A 15,895-nucleotide genomic window follows, 5' to 3' on the forward strand; every position below is an offset into this window, starting at 1 on the left:
AGTCCAGCTGTTGGAATGCATTTTGGTGGAAAATGTCTTCTTAGAGTTTAACTGTTAGAAGTCTAGAGGCTTGCTTGCAATAATACTATGACTCAAGACTTTGAAGTAACTAAATTCAGACAAATCAGTTGTTGATTAGGGGTGCAGAATCCATAAATGATGTAAAATAAACACTGGCTATGGATCCAAGCCAGACTGGTCTAACTCTGAAAGTGTGCCTTGGGGCACAAAGCCTTTAATACTGAACTTTATGAAACATCACACAGTCAATTTAGTATTATGGTTAAGAGCCAAATCTGAAGTTCAAGGACTAGAAACCTTTTTCTTGACAAGCTCTTTCCTGAGAAGCAAGAGCTGTGGATTTGAACCAGCTGACAAATTTCCCCATAGATATAGTTGTGGGTGAAGATTTTGAAGCTGATGTTATCATGAACACTTTACTAAAAAGCAAGGAATGTGCAGAAACTGCTCCTTTGAAGGATTACAAATGAAATGTAAATTCTGTTAACCAAATGATTCGGTATAATAAGCAGTCTGAAATGATTTCTAAATAAGTATTTTGGACGAAATGCAGAACCAAAAAAAAAAAAAAAACAATCCACCTGGGCTTTCCAATATAGGATTAACATGAAGTTACATTTAAAGCCACTAGAAGAAGGCACTAGGAGAAGAAGATAAGAAATGCAATGGTAAGCTTGTAGAGTAGAAAAGAAGAAAACCACAAATGAATCAGAAAAGAATAATGCCATGCCTTGAAAGAAAGACTTTGTATTAGGCCGCCAGAATTTCCAACACTGGAAGATTTTTATACCTACCGCTACCACTAGTTTTAATATTGACTAGATTTCAAATTGACACTATTCTTGTTTCATCCAAAGTTTGAATGAATACAGTTAAGAATTATATTGGGTTCTGCACAAAGCCCCATTGCATTCAAAGAGAAACACTGGCAGGGGAAGGAGTAAGGGTTGAAAAAGGGGAAGTGGCTGAGGAGTGAAATTCAAACATTATGGCTAAGCTTTCTGCTGTGGAAAGATCCAGCCAAGAGTGAGGTGTACTGGCAGCAGTCCAGTTCAGTGGTTGCTTGCCCAGCACCTGTCCATGAGGTAGTTTGTTCCAACCATTATTATAACTCTCACTTGCATAAATGTTCTTCCAGAAAAGGGGGAAAAAACCTGGATGAGTATAATAGTGATTTTTTTACTGATGGGGGGGCATTGTTCCTTTCATCATATAGTACTCTGGAATGATTTATAAAATGGTTGCAATGAAAGTTGGAGAAGGGGAATAAGATAGAAGCTTTACATTTATCTTAGATTTATTTTCAAGATGATTTTTCAGTTTTAGCTTTTCATTGTCACTTCCTGTTTTTCACTCATTATGTAGGGAAACTTATGTAGGGAAAAGTGTTTATCTTACCAAAAATATTAATTGATTTCAATCTATTCTGGGGAACATACATTAAGGAATATTATAGTGTTTAAATATAATAACTATGAACTATAATACCTTGAGTCAATCCAAGTTAAAATAGGATGGGAGTCTTATCTTCAAAATATGGGAACAATAAATCATCTCTCTTTGAAATGTTTTTGAAGCAGGATAAAAGCAAATGGGGACACTACTGTAATCTGCTGGTTTTTGGTGGCTTTTGTGTAGTTGAGTGTTGGTTTCATCTTTGTACAAGGTGGGTGAGTGTGTGGCAAAACCACCCAAGTACACTCTAGCATATTATTGTTCTCATTGGAGGTTGCTTAAAAAAAAAAAGCATGGAAGAAGAAAACAGCTCCAAGCTCTGAGCCAATATACTATGCTGGAAGTTATTTTTTCCTGACAGATTCATGACTTTGAAATCAGTATGCATTGCTACCACCCTACTGATATACTGAGAGGTAGCTGAGAGAGAGAGAAAAAAACCCCACCCCAAACTACACTTTAATAGAACAAGCCCTGAGCAACCTGATCTGAGTTCAGCATTGACCTTATTTTCAGTAGAAGGTTGAAAGACATGATTTCCTGAAGTCCTCAGAAGGCTACCTGTCTGAAACATACAGATATTTAAACACATGCCTAATAAGTTAATATGTAGGACGTTTGATGAAAAATAATCAAAAATATAATTTACATTGGATGAAATATAGCAAATCTGTTCCATTCTCTTTGTCTATAGATTTAAAGAAATTAAATATATGACAGTTTGATGTGACCACCCTACTGATAAACTGAGAGATAACTTCAAGAGGAAAAAAAACAGAAAGCAAAACTAGACTATAATGGAAAAAGTCCTCAGCAACCTGGTCTGGTTTCAGTATTGATGTTGGATGATTATTCTCTGATTTTTTGATAGTGCACATTTTTCAGAAATCTCTTGTCATTGAAGGCATGGCAATTTAAAATTGCCATGTGGAAAACATTATCATCTTTTGATTACCACATAAATTCAACTAGTGGCCTGTTTATCAGTAAAATATCTAATTTACATGTGTAGAAAGTATTAATTAAAATTGGTACTCAATAGAATATTTTTTTTTGCATTAATTTGTAAGTCTGATTTTATGTTCAGTAGTACAGCTATATTTCAAATAACATTAGTTTCAGGTATTATTATATTGAGGCATGTTTAGGTTAGATACTAGGAGAAAGGTAAATGAATAGTAGAGATCTGGAAATCTCTTTCACAGCTAGATTTGCATGGGAACCACTGAAAATTTCATACTGATTTTCCGCTGACCTGCTTGAAAGGGAGACATATTTAATGTTCCCAGTAAGGACGTTTGCTTGTGGGTCTGTCAGATAGTAATATTCAGCACTAAAACCACCACTTTAGTCAGAATTGGCTACAGGTGGGTTTGGATGTGTCTGGAAATATGAGGTATCATCTTTTACTAGCTACTAACAAAGTATACTTTTCCTGGTGGTCACATCTGGAGATTTCACTTTAGAACAACTATTATGAAAACTCCATTCTTTTGCGATTTTCGTTCACCATTGATGGTTCACTTAATCATAGAATTTTCCACAATGGAGGTAGCTTTTGTAGTGATATGGAAAATTCTTTTTCAGACTTTAGTTTGCTGAGGTTTGGCTGTATTATTGAATTAGTCTTGTCTCGTTCCTATATAGGGCACATTTTTTCCAGTTTGTTATTCTTCCTTAGGACTCAGGACTATCTTGTCACAGACTAAATCATGTGGATTTAAACCTGTGACCAGTTTGACCTCTAACATGATCTCACTGAAGTCAGGTAAGCTCGTTCACATGGTACTTTTGACCCTACTGTTTGGCCCAGTCAATCCCAATTATTCCCTGTCATAATCCACAAATACATCAAAACTAGATGTAAATGGAATTTGGTAATTTTTTGTTTTTCTTTCTCCTGTAATTTTATCTCTGAGAAGAATAAGCAGCCAGCTGTCAGCTTTTCTGATCTTCCATTCCAAGAGATCAAATAGAAAATGCTATCAGATTCTAAAAATTCTATTTTTTCTTTTGCTTTTCTGAAATGTATTTTCAATTTTTGAATTCAGCTGTAAGACTAGAGTAACTTTCAAAAATCAGGTTTTAAAAAATTTTCTATAGACGGTTGTTGAAAAATTATTTGGTAGAATCCTTTGTCTTGTTTATGGCCCTTGGATGGAACAACCTTTATACTCATGAAAGAAATAGAAGCAGAAGATGGAAAGTAAGCTAGCTTGGACATCTAAGGAGAAGCTGTAGTTGTGTCCAAAAATCTTCAGGGGGAGTGTATCTGGGAGTGTGAGTGCTCTCATAATGAACAAGAAAGCAGTGAGGAAGCAGCACTGTAAATGTTTGAGAAGGAGGTCTGAGGAAAGCGATCAGGACATTTATTTTCAGGGTGGATAGCTCACAAATTAAAATCTGGCAACTCAGTAGCAGCCAATGGACAGAGATCCTCTTGCTATCTGAGATGATAAAAACATCCAAATCTATAAAGGCTAGAATTAATTTACTGAAGCCTCAAAAAGCGAGACACTAACACTAGGGATGTAAGGATATTTGTGGAAAAGGACACCTGGTAAAAACCTGAAGACTTCTCTTTTGGATTTTAATTAGCTTCAGAAGGAATAGGCTTTGCAAATAGGTTACTATTCATCTCAGAAGAGGTACTTTCCTGGAATTTTAGAAAATTCACAGATTATCCTAAGCTGAACTAAATATGCCTCTACTATGCATGATAAACAATTGCAGTTAATTTCCTTATAAAACGGAATTCTCTAAATGCAGTAATGTCCTGCTTAGGAATTATTGGTAAAGGACAAGAAAAGAGTTGGGTTTTTTGATCAGAAATGGACTACTGAGTTTTTAATTATTCTTGAATACAAAAATTCCCAAATCCACTTGTTCTACTGTAGAGGTCTTTTTTACATAGGCCTTTCTACTGTAGAGGCCTTCAGCATCTACTATGCTGTGCTGCTATCTTAAAGTTTGTACTCATATGTTGTTGTAGATGTTAGAAAAACCATGTTTGCAACGTCAGTGGTTTAAGCTAGCACATTTTACTTCATTCTTTTGATGAACTGGGGCTATATATGCAGTCAGTCAACTGGCTTGGCTGAGAACCTTCCGACACGGTGACAAATCAGAAAAGACTGTGAAAGACTATTTAATGTTTTTCCAGCATGTTCTCATGTGTCTTAATATCAAGTCTTTAACTTTTCACTCATTTCACAAACCTGTTCTCTTTCTACATACTACTTTAAGCTGCCGAGGAAGAAATTTCATCAGTTTTCTTTATGAACAGTAGTATGCAGTAATGCAGGCTTTGTATGAAGACTGTCTTTGCCAAAGACTGTACTGCAGTTTGTGTCGGGTGAGAAGTTATTTCCTTTACCCTCATCCAGCCAAAGAAGACAGCTGCATTAAAAAGAAAAAAAGCCTGCTGCTGACCTCATATACATGCTTTCTGAAGTTGAATGTATTTCTCTTCTTGTCTTCTCCTTCAACTGTTAGCTAAATCTGTGTATTCTCATTTGTGTAACCTCAGTGAATTGAATAAGGATTTGGAGTGGATATCTCTTAAATTTAATGAACATATCAGTTTAATTTTTCTATCCAATTTACTGAAGTAGCAGTCTGACTAAATTTTATTAAACTTTTATTTTCATTCACCATCATGTTCAATATCCCTCTTCTTTTATCCTCAAATATAAGATTTATTATCATGGTATTAATTGTAAAAAAAAAAAATTGGGATGGCAGTTAATACAATTTATCTTAACTCTTATGGGATAAAGGCTGTTCCAGGTTGATCAACTTGTAAATGGTACCAACACATTCATGTAAAGTAGTCCAAGGCATGTGCCCTTTCTTATTTTTATAAGAAGTTGGATTCACTGCTCCAAACACTGAGGTAAAAAGATCTCTGGGACAGGTAACAACACCCTGAGTGCTGTTGAACAAATGAATCCTTGTGGCAATGAGTGAGACCTTTGGGGTTTTTTATGTAAGACAGTGCTTTTTTACAAAATTGTTAGCATTGACTGATGCAGCTGTGTAGTTTACAAGCCCAGGACTTGTTAATAATCTGAGATACTCTTCAAAGTTAGAGAATTGTGTAACCATTCAACTTTCAACAGTAAAATTGATTTAGAAATTCAGCGAAAGCACAGAAGTACAGCTTGTCATTTATCCTAAATTTAGTCCTAGTCTAAAAAAAGGGGAAAAGAGGGGCTTCAGCTTTACCTGCCTTTGGGAGACTCTCAAATTGGACTTGGTTTCTTACAGTGCCTAGTTTGGCTGCAGCCTTTAAGTCACTGGTTATGTTTGCAAATCTTGGCCCTTTCCTTTTTAAAAACTGCTTTGATGGAAAAGAATGTAGAGGTTTGGGTTGTACCACACTCCTGCTATGAGGGTGGTCGAGCCTGTGGAGAACCTATTAGCATGACACAGCAGATAGTCCTACTGAGTTTGTTCCGATCCCTGAGAATTCAGAATCAGAGTTCCTCACTGCACATATATGTCTCTGCTTATATCAGGAAGAACATTTCTTTTGCAGTTTCTAACAAAACCCAGTAATGCTGTGTGCCAATTAATATAGGAGTCGATGTTGTTTAGTGGAAAAATTTGTTTATACCAAAAAAATTCTTGTAGGTACATATGACAACTCTGAAGAAGGATGACAGATTTTAAAAAAGAAAGAAAAACCCTACTGTAAGCTAGAAAGGACAATATAATTCAGTTTAATCATGGGATGCTCCAGCCTTTCTAAGTGTGTTTCCAACAAACAACAGCTGTACACCACATGATTTCAGATAAATGTGCTTGCAGTGGCAAGCTTCTCAATGCATAGCACATTTGTCATAAAATCTTTTCTGTACTTACAAGTGTAGATATTTTATTGAATGGCACTACTAAGTTGAAAGGGGTGGTACAAAACAATTGGTTACTCAGCTGTTCAATGTGACTTGTGTTTACCAGGTATCTCAACAGGGAGGGCAGAGGTCGCTTGTGGCCTGGAAAGAGATAGGACTGGCTGGGAGTGGGAAGGAAAGGCACTAACTGTAGTCATAGGGGTAATTTGGAGAACAGACAGTTTCTTGGAAACCATCAGACAGAAAATGAGAGTGAAGAGGGAATGGTGGAGACTAACTGTAAGAATTGGAGAGAAAGAATGTATGTGTGGAGAGAAGTGATGATATTGGAGAGATGAAGAGAGTGCGTAGAGGGAGGGAATGAAAGCCCTGCAGAAAGAAGTAAGAGAAGATAGCTGCAAGGTTAAGAATTATAGTTTCTGCACTTTTAGTTAAGCCTTTTTTCTGAAAAAGATAGAAAAAGTGAGATGCCCATGGTCTGATTTTCAGAGTTGCTGAGAACCAGAGGTTGCTCTTGACTTAACAGTTCTGAAAATGTGTACTCAATGCCTCAGAAAAAAATGCTTTTCAAAGGACATGAAGGGAAGCTGCCAGATAAAATAAACCTCTCTTGCTCCTTTCACACACTACACAACTGTCTTCCAGGAGCCAATAATACAATATTGAAAGGGATAAGCAAGTGAGCATCTACTTTTCATGCTCCATGAAGGGGCATGTAGAAACATATTTTGTGAAGTGTACTTTGTACTTTGAATACAGTCTCCTCCTCTGTCCCGAGAAGCTGAAGTGATGGAGCTTTGCCAAACAGGAAGAACTAAAGAACTAATCATTAGGAGTTTGTTCAGCTATATTTCTTATATAGGAGTAGGAATTTGAAATTAATTATCTTACATGGCCCTCTAGGAAGCTGTCCTTAAGGTATCTAATTTCTTTTTCTTGCCATCTTGAAAAATGTCACTATCATGCATTTCTCTTGCTCAACAAATAATTTTCATAGAATGCAGTTGAAAATTGCTGATAGTTTAGGGAGAGGTTTCAGTTCTAAAATTCTTGGGCTTTCACATAGAACAGGTAGGTACAAAACTTCTTCCCCCACTTCAATTAAAATTCAAGCATTTGCATTCCAAGAAGATTCTTTCTTCTTACATGGTCTTCAAGAAACTTAGGGCCAAATCGATTGACAGTTATGATATAAATGTATAGAGGATGTATAACAAAGCAGAGTTCAGCCATTACAAATACTATTAGATGAAATACAAGGAAAATGAAGTATGGAATAAACTGCATTCTAAATGAGCTTTTGGAAAAGGGAAAGCTAAGTCTTAGCTAACGGATTAAATATGAAAAGAAAAACAGGCACAACTTCTGTCTCAAATTAAAATAGCAACATAAAATGATTCCAGCTGTCCAATGCAGTATGATATAGCCACACCAAACATTTTGGCCCAGATAGCTGTATCTGAACTGTGTACAGCATGGTGTGGGGAAGGTGGGAAGCAGAAATTCTTTAAAGCTGCCTTTTATGCCTCTTTTCTTCCAGTTGACTGCATAAAGTACAGCAGGCTCAGAAGTGCTCCATTTTTCACTCTCTTACAAGTTTTCCTTGTGAGCTGATTTGGCAGCTGGGGGGACTTCTGCTTTGCCTTCTTCCTTTCTGGCCTGCAGTGTGTGCTGGAGTAGGCAGGGAAGAGCAGATGCTGATAAGGGGATTCTGTGACTCTTTTTCTTATCCTATAGAAATTTTCAACAGCTGGAATCACCATTGTTCCTAGCTGCTGTGTTTCTGAAGAATGGTATTTGAGATGGTTAACAATTATGGTAATTCACGCATTAAAATACTGGCATTGTAATCTGAGGGGGTTGGTTCATCTATGCTTTTTCATAATTCAGTCACAATGATACTTTGTCTGGAATATCATAGTAGCTGAGACACCCTGTGACTTTTTTTTTTGCAGAACTGCAGCTGTATTCTATCCAGCTAGTTGCTTACTCATTTAAGAACCTTTCTTGAAAGAAATAGATCATTTTCCCACTGACATACCATACCATACCATACCATACCATACCATACCATACCATACCATACCATACCATACCATACCATACCATACCATACCATACCATACCATACCATACCATACCATACCATACCATACCATACCATACCACAAACCCACATCTGGGACTTATTCCAACATTTATGACCTTCATTTCAGCTCCATTTGCTCTGCTACACTGCCACTTTCCTATATAAAATCTCACAAAGATCTTGTACTCAAGAGAGAAGGTGCAATTCTAATTTATATTTACTCACACACAAAATGGGGTTTGAAGTAAATGTAAATCAAACCAGAATAACAAGTGTATTGAGTACCTGAAATCCTCCTGTGTTTTGCAACACTGACTTGCTGTCTTCAGACTCAGAGAAGAATCTGGCTCTTCACTTTTAATACTAGCTTTCTGTATGACATCTGGTTTTATTTACATCGTTTCCTCCTCCAGTTATGTGTAGTTATTTCCATGAATGGTGCCACCAAGATCAGTGAAATTACTGTTGCAAGCAACAGTCTTCTCTTACCCACTTAGCTGGTAGTGTGCTTTTTACTTTTGGGTTATATACCTTTTGAGGGGAGTTACCTTCCACGTGTTCCAGGTGATGTCTCAAAGATATAAGAAAATATTTTCTCTAGATGTTCAACCTGAAACCTATAGTCATATTACATCTTAGTAACTCTATGTGTGTCATAGATTTGAACTTTTTTTCTAATTCCAGTAGTTTCTGTGTTGAGAGTGGCCAGGTAGAATAGCAAAACTCATACATGAATGCTTCCTGCAATGTTTGCAGTTTAAAAGACATTGGAAATGGTCACAAATCTTTTACCACTGGTTATGATATATGCATTATTTTAATAGTTTTTCACAGAAGATTATTTTTTATACATTTTTAATTAAAACCTAACTTCAGTTCCTGGAAAAATTATGGGTAAGATCATTCGGGATACTATTGAAAGGCATTTAAAGAACAATGCAATCATCAGGCACACTCAGCACAGGTGCACAAAGGGAAAGTCCTGTTTAACTAATGTGATATCCTTCTATGATAAGGCCACCTGCCTCTTGGATGAAGGGAAGGTGGTGGATTATTTTAGTAAGGCTTTTGATACTGTCCCTCACAACATCCTTCTGGACAAGTTGTCCAGCTGTGGGATGAGCATGTTCAAAGTGCACTGGGTGAAGAACTGAATTGAAGGACAGGGCTCAAAGGGTTGTAGTGAATTGGGAACTGTTAATGTTGGGTTGATGGTTGGACTGGATGATCTTCAAGGTCTTTTCCAACCTGGACAATTCTGTCATTCTGTGAATAGGGCTACCTCTGCCTGGTGACTGGTCACCAGCAGTGTTCCTCAGGGCTCAATTCTAGGGCCAGTTGTGTTTAACATATTTATTAATGATTTGGATGCAGGAGTTGAATGCACTGTTAGCAAGTTTGCTGATGATATCAAACTGGGAGATGCTGTTGACTCTCTTGAGGGACAAGATGCCTTGCAGAGAGATCTAGATAGATTGGAGTATTGGACTATTATTAATGGGATGAAATTTAACAAGTTCAAGTGCTGGATTCTGCACCTGGAATGGAGTTACACCAGGCACAAGGTATAATTTGGGAGAGGAGAGGCTGGACAACAGCCCTGCAGAAAGGGATCTGATGGTGCTGGTTGACAGCAGGTTTAATATGAGTCTGCAGTGTGCCCTGGCAGCCAAGATGCATCCTGGAGTGCATCAAACACAGTATAACCAGCCAGTCAAAAGAGGTGATTACCCGGCTGTATTCAGTGTTGGTGCAGCCTCACCCTGAGTGCTGTGTGCAGTTCTGGGCCTCACAATTTAAGCAGCATATTAAGTTCCTTGAATGTGTGCAGAGGAGGGCACCAAAGATGGTGAAAAGGCTGGAAGGAATGTCCTATGAGGAGTGGCTAAGGACTTTGGGTTTGTCTAGTTTGGAGAAAAGAGGCTGAGGGGCAACCTCATTGCTCTCTACAGCTTCCTGAGGTGGGGACATGGAGAGGGAAGTGCTGACCTCTTCTCCCTGGTATCCAGTGACAGGATGCATGGGAATGACAAAGCTGCATCCATCAGGGAACATTTGGACTTTACATGAGGAAACATTTCTTTAGAGAGGGTGGTCAAACACTGGAACAGGCTTCCTGGAGAGGTGGCCAATGCCTCATGCCTGTCAGTATTTAAGAGGCATTTGGACAATGCCCTTAATACCCTTGGACATTTGGGCAATGCCCTTAACCTTTGGTCAGCACTGAAGTGGTCAGACAGTTGGACTAGATGATCGTTGTAGGTCCCTTCCAGCTGAATTCTATTCTATTCTATTCTATTCTATTCTATTCTATTCTATTCTATTCTATTCTATTCTATTCTATTCTATTCTATTCTATTCTATTCTATTCTATTCTATTCTATTCTATTCTATTCTATTCTATTCTATTCTATTCTATTCTATTCTATTCTATCCTGTTCCGTTCCGTTCCGTTCATTTCTATTCATTTCTATTCTATTTCCTGTGCTCACCATGAGTCAAATAACAATGAGATTTGCCTGAAATGCCTGGGTTTTTTCATCTCCAAAACCACTTTCAAGGACATATGTCACAAAAGTTACAAGCGGAAACAGAATTTTATTTTATTTTATTTTATTTTATTTGATCTTTCTGAATCTGTTGCAGAGTCAATGCTCACAAACATTAACACAATGCATATGTGTAGCTAGGAGCAGACTTATACATTCTTCAGTTTAGTTTGAAAAAACATCCCTTGCAGTCTGGCAAAGGCAAGTCACAGAGCTACAGAAAGTAGCAGCAGGAATACAAGCCAACCAGTCTCTGTTTCCTGAAGAGTGAGAACTTGAAGAAGGAGGATTAAGACCAACCACACACAAAAGAGGAAGAGGTGCGTGGTACCGTGGTGTATTTTCAAAAGTATGGCACATATCAATGACAAGCGTGATTTTTGCCTTCAAAAATTTGCTCTGCTGTGCTTCTTGGCCAGCGATGCATGAAAAGTGCTCTTGTACCTGTCCTGTGCTTATATTGCATCCGAAGAGAGCTGAAAAGTGACAGCTCCTGATGGTGAAGCAAGCCTGGAGCCCTCCTACGCACTGGCTGTTTTGCACAAACATAAACACCTGGGAAAATGGATCCAAGGGAAGAGCAGAGCTTGCTCCCACTACAGACTTGCACTGAGAGAGACAGGGAGGGCCAGGGCACAAGTGATACCTTGGATGTGCAAGAGCAGCAGGCAAGAACCAAACCAAAATGGCTCAGAGGAGCCCCAACAAAGGGGTGTGCTCAATGCTACAGAAGAAAAGAAGCAACCCCCAGGGGCCACCCTTGGGGCCTGCCTTGGGGGCAAAGAAAGCTTCCTGGCCTCGGATGCGGACCCGAGGGCCACCCCTGGGGAGCATGAGTAGCAGGCAGCTAGACAAAATGGCCCAAAGGAGCCCTGGCAGAGGGCTGTGCTCAGTGCTGTAGAGGAAGGCAATGAACACCCATGGACCTTTGCCAGTCCACCCTGGTGGAAGAAAAGCCTTCCTGCCCCCAGCTGTAGGGCATGAGAGGCCATCTTCATGGTGCATGAGCAGCAGGCAGTAAGCTAGTCAAAATGGATCTGAGGAAGCTGTGACAAATGGTCATACTAAATGCTGCAGAGGAAGACAAAAAAGTCCCAGGGACCAGTGGAAAATTCCTTCCTGACTGCAGAGCTGGTGATTGGCTGTTCCCTGAGCACATGAGCAAAACCTGCCTTCTCGTCCCACAGACTGACCATGCCTCCCAGAAGATACCCAACCCCTGTTCTCCCTTAACCTGGAGTCATATCAGGGGCTTCCTAGAGTGGTCAGATGCCCCAGCCTGGTTGACCTTTGGGGCAAGAATCCTTCCTGGTGGCAGGACACCAGTGGGTACTCCAAAGCACTGGGACCCTAGCAACATCTCTTCATCGCATATCTTATGGCTGCTGCTGATGGGTCTGCAGGAGATGAAGTCGGCAAGCTCTACAGTGCTCCTCAAGAAGGCATTCTCATGGTCTTGTCACTGCTATACAGCTGAAGAAGCCCAACTAGAACTTAATCTGGCTACTGCCATAAAAGACAATAAAAAATGTTTCTATAAATACATTAGCAACAAAAGGAGGGCTAAGGAGGATCTCCATCCTTTACTGGATGCAGGGGAAAACAAAGTGACAAAGGATGAGGAAAAGGCTGAGGTACTTAATGCCTTCTTTGCTTCAATCTTTAATAGTAAGACCAGTTGTTCTCCGGCCACCCAGCACCCTGAGCTGGAAAACAGGGATAGGGAGCAGAATGAAGCCCCCCATAATCCAAAGGGAAATAGACCTGCTACACCACTTGCAGATCTATGGGACTGGATGGAATCCACCCAGGGGTACTGAGGGTGCTGGTGGAAGTACTCACCAAGCCACTTTCAGTCATTTATCAGCAGTCCTGACTAACTGAGGAGGTCCCAGTTGACTGGAGGTTAGCAAATACGACTCCCATCTACAAGAAGGGCCAGAAGGAGGATCAGGGAAACTACAGGCCTGTCAACCCAGCCTCAGTGCTGGGGAAGGATGTGGAGCAGATCATCTTGAGTGCCATCACATGGCAGGTACAGGACAACCAGGCAATCAGGCCCAGTCAGCATGGGTTTATGAAAGGCAGGTCCTGCTTGACTAACCTGATCTTCTATGACAAGGTGACCTGCTCAGTGGATGAAGGAAAGGCTATGTCTACCTAGACTTAATAAAGCCTTTGACACCCTTTCCCACCACATTCTCCTAGAGAAACTGGCTGCTCATGGCTTGGATGGGCACACACTTCGCTGGGTAAAAATCTGGCTGGATGACTGAGCCCAAAGAGTTGTGGTGAATAGAGTTAAATCCACTTGGCAGCCAGTCACAAGTGCTGTTCCCCAGGGCTCAGCATTGGGGCCGATTCTGTTTAATATCTTTATCAATGATCTGGACAAAGGGGATCGAGTGCACCCTCAGTAAATCTTCAGATCACACCAAGTTAGGTGGGAATGTTGATCTGCTTGAGAGTAGGAAGGGTCTACAGAGGGATCTGGACAGGCTGGATCCATGGGCTGAGGCCAATTGTATGAGGTTCAACAAGGCTAAGTGCCAGATTCTGCACTTGGGTCAAAACAACCCCATGCAATGCTACAGACTTGGGGAAGAGTGGCTGGAAAGCTGCCTGGCAGAAAAGGACCTGAAGGTGTTTGTTGACAGCTGGCTGAATATGAGCCAGCAGTGTGTCCAGGTGGCCAAGAAGGCCAATAACATCCTGGCTTGTATCAGATATAGTGTGGCCAGCAGGGACAGGGAAGCGATCATCCTCCTGTACTGGGCACTGGTGAGGCCGCACCTCGATTACTGTGTTCAGTTTTGGGCCCCTCACTACAAAAAGGACATTAAATTACTCAAGCGTGTCCAAAGAAGGGCCACGAAGCTGGTGAAGGGTCTGGAGAACAAGTCTTATGAGGAGTGGCTGAGGGAACTGGGGTTGTTTAACCTGGAGAAAAGGAGGCTGAGGGGAGACCTCATCGCCCTCTACAACTACCTGAAAGGAGATTGTAACAAGGTGGGTGTCAGTCTCTTTTCCCAGGTAACAAGCAATAGGACAAGAGAAAATAGCCTCAAGTTGCACCGGGGGAAGTTTAGATTGGCTATTAGGAAAAATTTCTTCACTGAAAAGTTTGTCAAGCATTGGAACAGGCTGCCCAGGGAAGTGGTAGAGTCACCATCTCTGGAGTTATTCAAGACATGTAGATGTGGCACTTATGGACATGGTTTAGTGGTGGACTTGGCAGTGTTAGGTTTATGGTTGGACTCAATCATCTCAAAGATCCTTTCCAACCTAAGTGATTCTATGATTCTATAGTCAGTTGTATAATGTATGAGCAGTGAAAATCTTTGTGATCCTTCTGAATTTTAGAAATTATATGAGATGTAGAAGTTCCATAAACTGACAAGACTGGATGAAGGACTTCACATATTTTCCCCAGCCCAAAGACAGAGTCACCCCTGTATTTGAACTCAATAGCTTAGTTTTTATTTTACAGTTACACATTAAATAAGTACTTTGCTGGTGATTTGAATAAAGTTATATTAGATCTTTGATTATGTCATAAAGAACTGAAACCTCATATAAATGATTATGATGTCATTGAAAAATTTCTATATCATAGAAATTTTGTTTAACCAACAAATAAAGCTGACAGTTTCATTATTCTAGTTACTGTAATGCCTAAACTCTTTATACAAAATTGTCAGAGCCACTCTTTTTTCTGCTTTCCCATTTCTTTCTTCCTTTCTAGCCTCCCTAAGAATTAGGCTCTCTGCCACTTCTCCAAAAATTTAACTCCTTATTGGTTTCCATGATGAATATTCTTCACCACATATTGGAGGAAAGGTAAAGTAGTCTGTTATTATGCTGGTAAGAAATAAGGCAATGTAATTTCAAAGTTTGCATGACTTATTCTGGGTCATAACAGTGGGTAATATGGACAGCATCTAACTAATCCTCTTAAGAGCACTGTCATCTTTGTGGGTACAGTAATATTGTTAATTCTGCACCTGAGGCTTTTTTCCTTTTTTTTTTTTTTTTTGAGTGTTCAGGTTGATTCAGCTGTCATCCCATTATTTATGTCACAGGAGAAATGCTTTCAGTAACAGCAATACAGGAAAATTTAGGGAATAAAGAACTCTATACGTTACTATTTGGACCACCTTGTTTTACAAACAGTGTTAGGACTAGCTGTCCTACTTGTAACAACAAGAACTGCAGACCTCTGAAATACTATCACTATTTTAAGAGATTTTAGAGTTTTTAAGCCAAAATGTGCAGAAAAAAATGTCCAGTAGTTCTTGCAGTCTTAAAGTATGATTTGAAACTTATCTGTACATAGAGTGAAGGTGTAAGTGTCTCTGCATAGAGTGGAATTTTGAATCATTGCTCTGTTCTCATTTTTGGAAGCAGAAATCTTGGAGTTTTCATCTTGTTATGGGTGTACAGGATGTTTTAAATGTATTAGAAACTTCCCTTTGATAAGATTTTAGTGTGTGTTTTATCACACACAAAAAACCCTCCCTGTGGGTTTCATACAAAATTTTTGGATAAAAATCACTAGATTTCATTATTTTTAAAGTAGGCTGTCATCACCACAACCAGATCTTCTATACAATGTATCTTAAGAATCTACTAAACCTATATTAATTATATATTCACATATAAATATCTTTGAGAAACCTTCTAAGTTTTGTTTACTTAATCCTAGAACTATACACAGAGGATCCTGAGTTCATGATGCCTTTAATAAGTACTGAAAAAAGAGCAAGAAAATATTTCTGCTATTTCAGTGTACTTCACACAAATGCTTCAGTCGTATTCTGTAAAAAACGTTTTTAATTTCATTAAATGTTCACTGAAACTCAAAATGCGTACTAGGCTAGGTGCCTTCTAGATGTCCACCAAAATGAACCTAATAACTAAAAGGA

The 15,895-nt window shown here is 39.3% G+C and overlaps 1 protein-coding gene across 1 annotated transcript in view; it reads left to right on the forward strand.

Annotated features, from left to right (window-relative positions):
• WDR27 (WD repeat domain 27) overlaps positions 1-4,534 on the forward strand; it is a 76,684-nt gene extending 72,150 nt beyond the window's left edge. Inside the window, exon 24 of the mRNA XM_074820535.1 lies at positions 4,469-4,534. Within this exon, the coding sequence (XP_074676636.1) occupies positions 4,469-4,534 (66 nt within the window). The remainder of the gene's footprint in view (positions 1-4,468) is intronic.
• The last annotated feature ends 11,361 nt before the right edge of the window (positions 4,535-15,895 follow it).

Source organism: Strix aluco, chromosome 3, assembly GCF_031877795.1.
Source record: "Strix aluco isolate bStrAlu1 chromosome 3, bStrAlu1.hap1, whole genome shotgun sequence".
Lineage (NCBI taxonomy): Eukaryota > Metazoa > Chordata > Aves > Strigiformes > Strigidae > Strix > Strix aluco.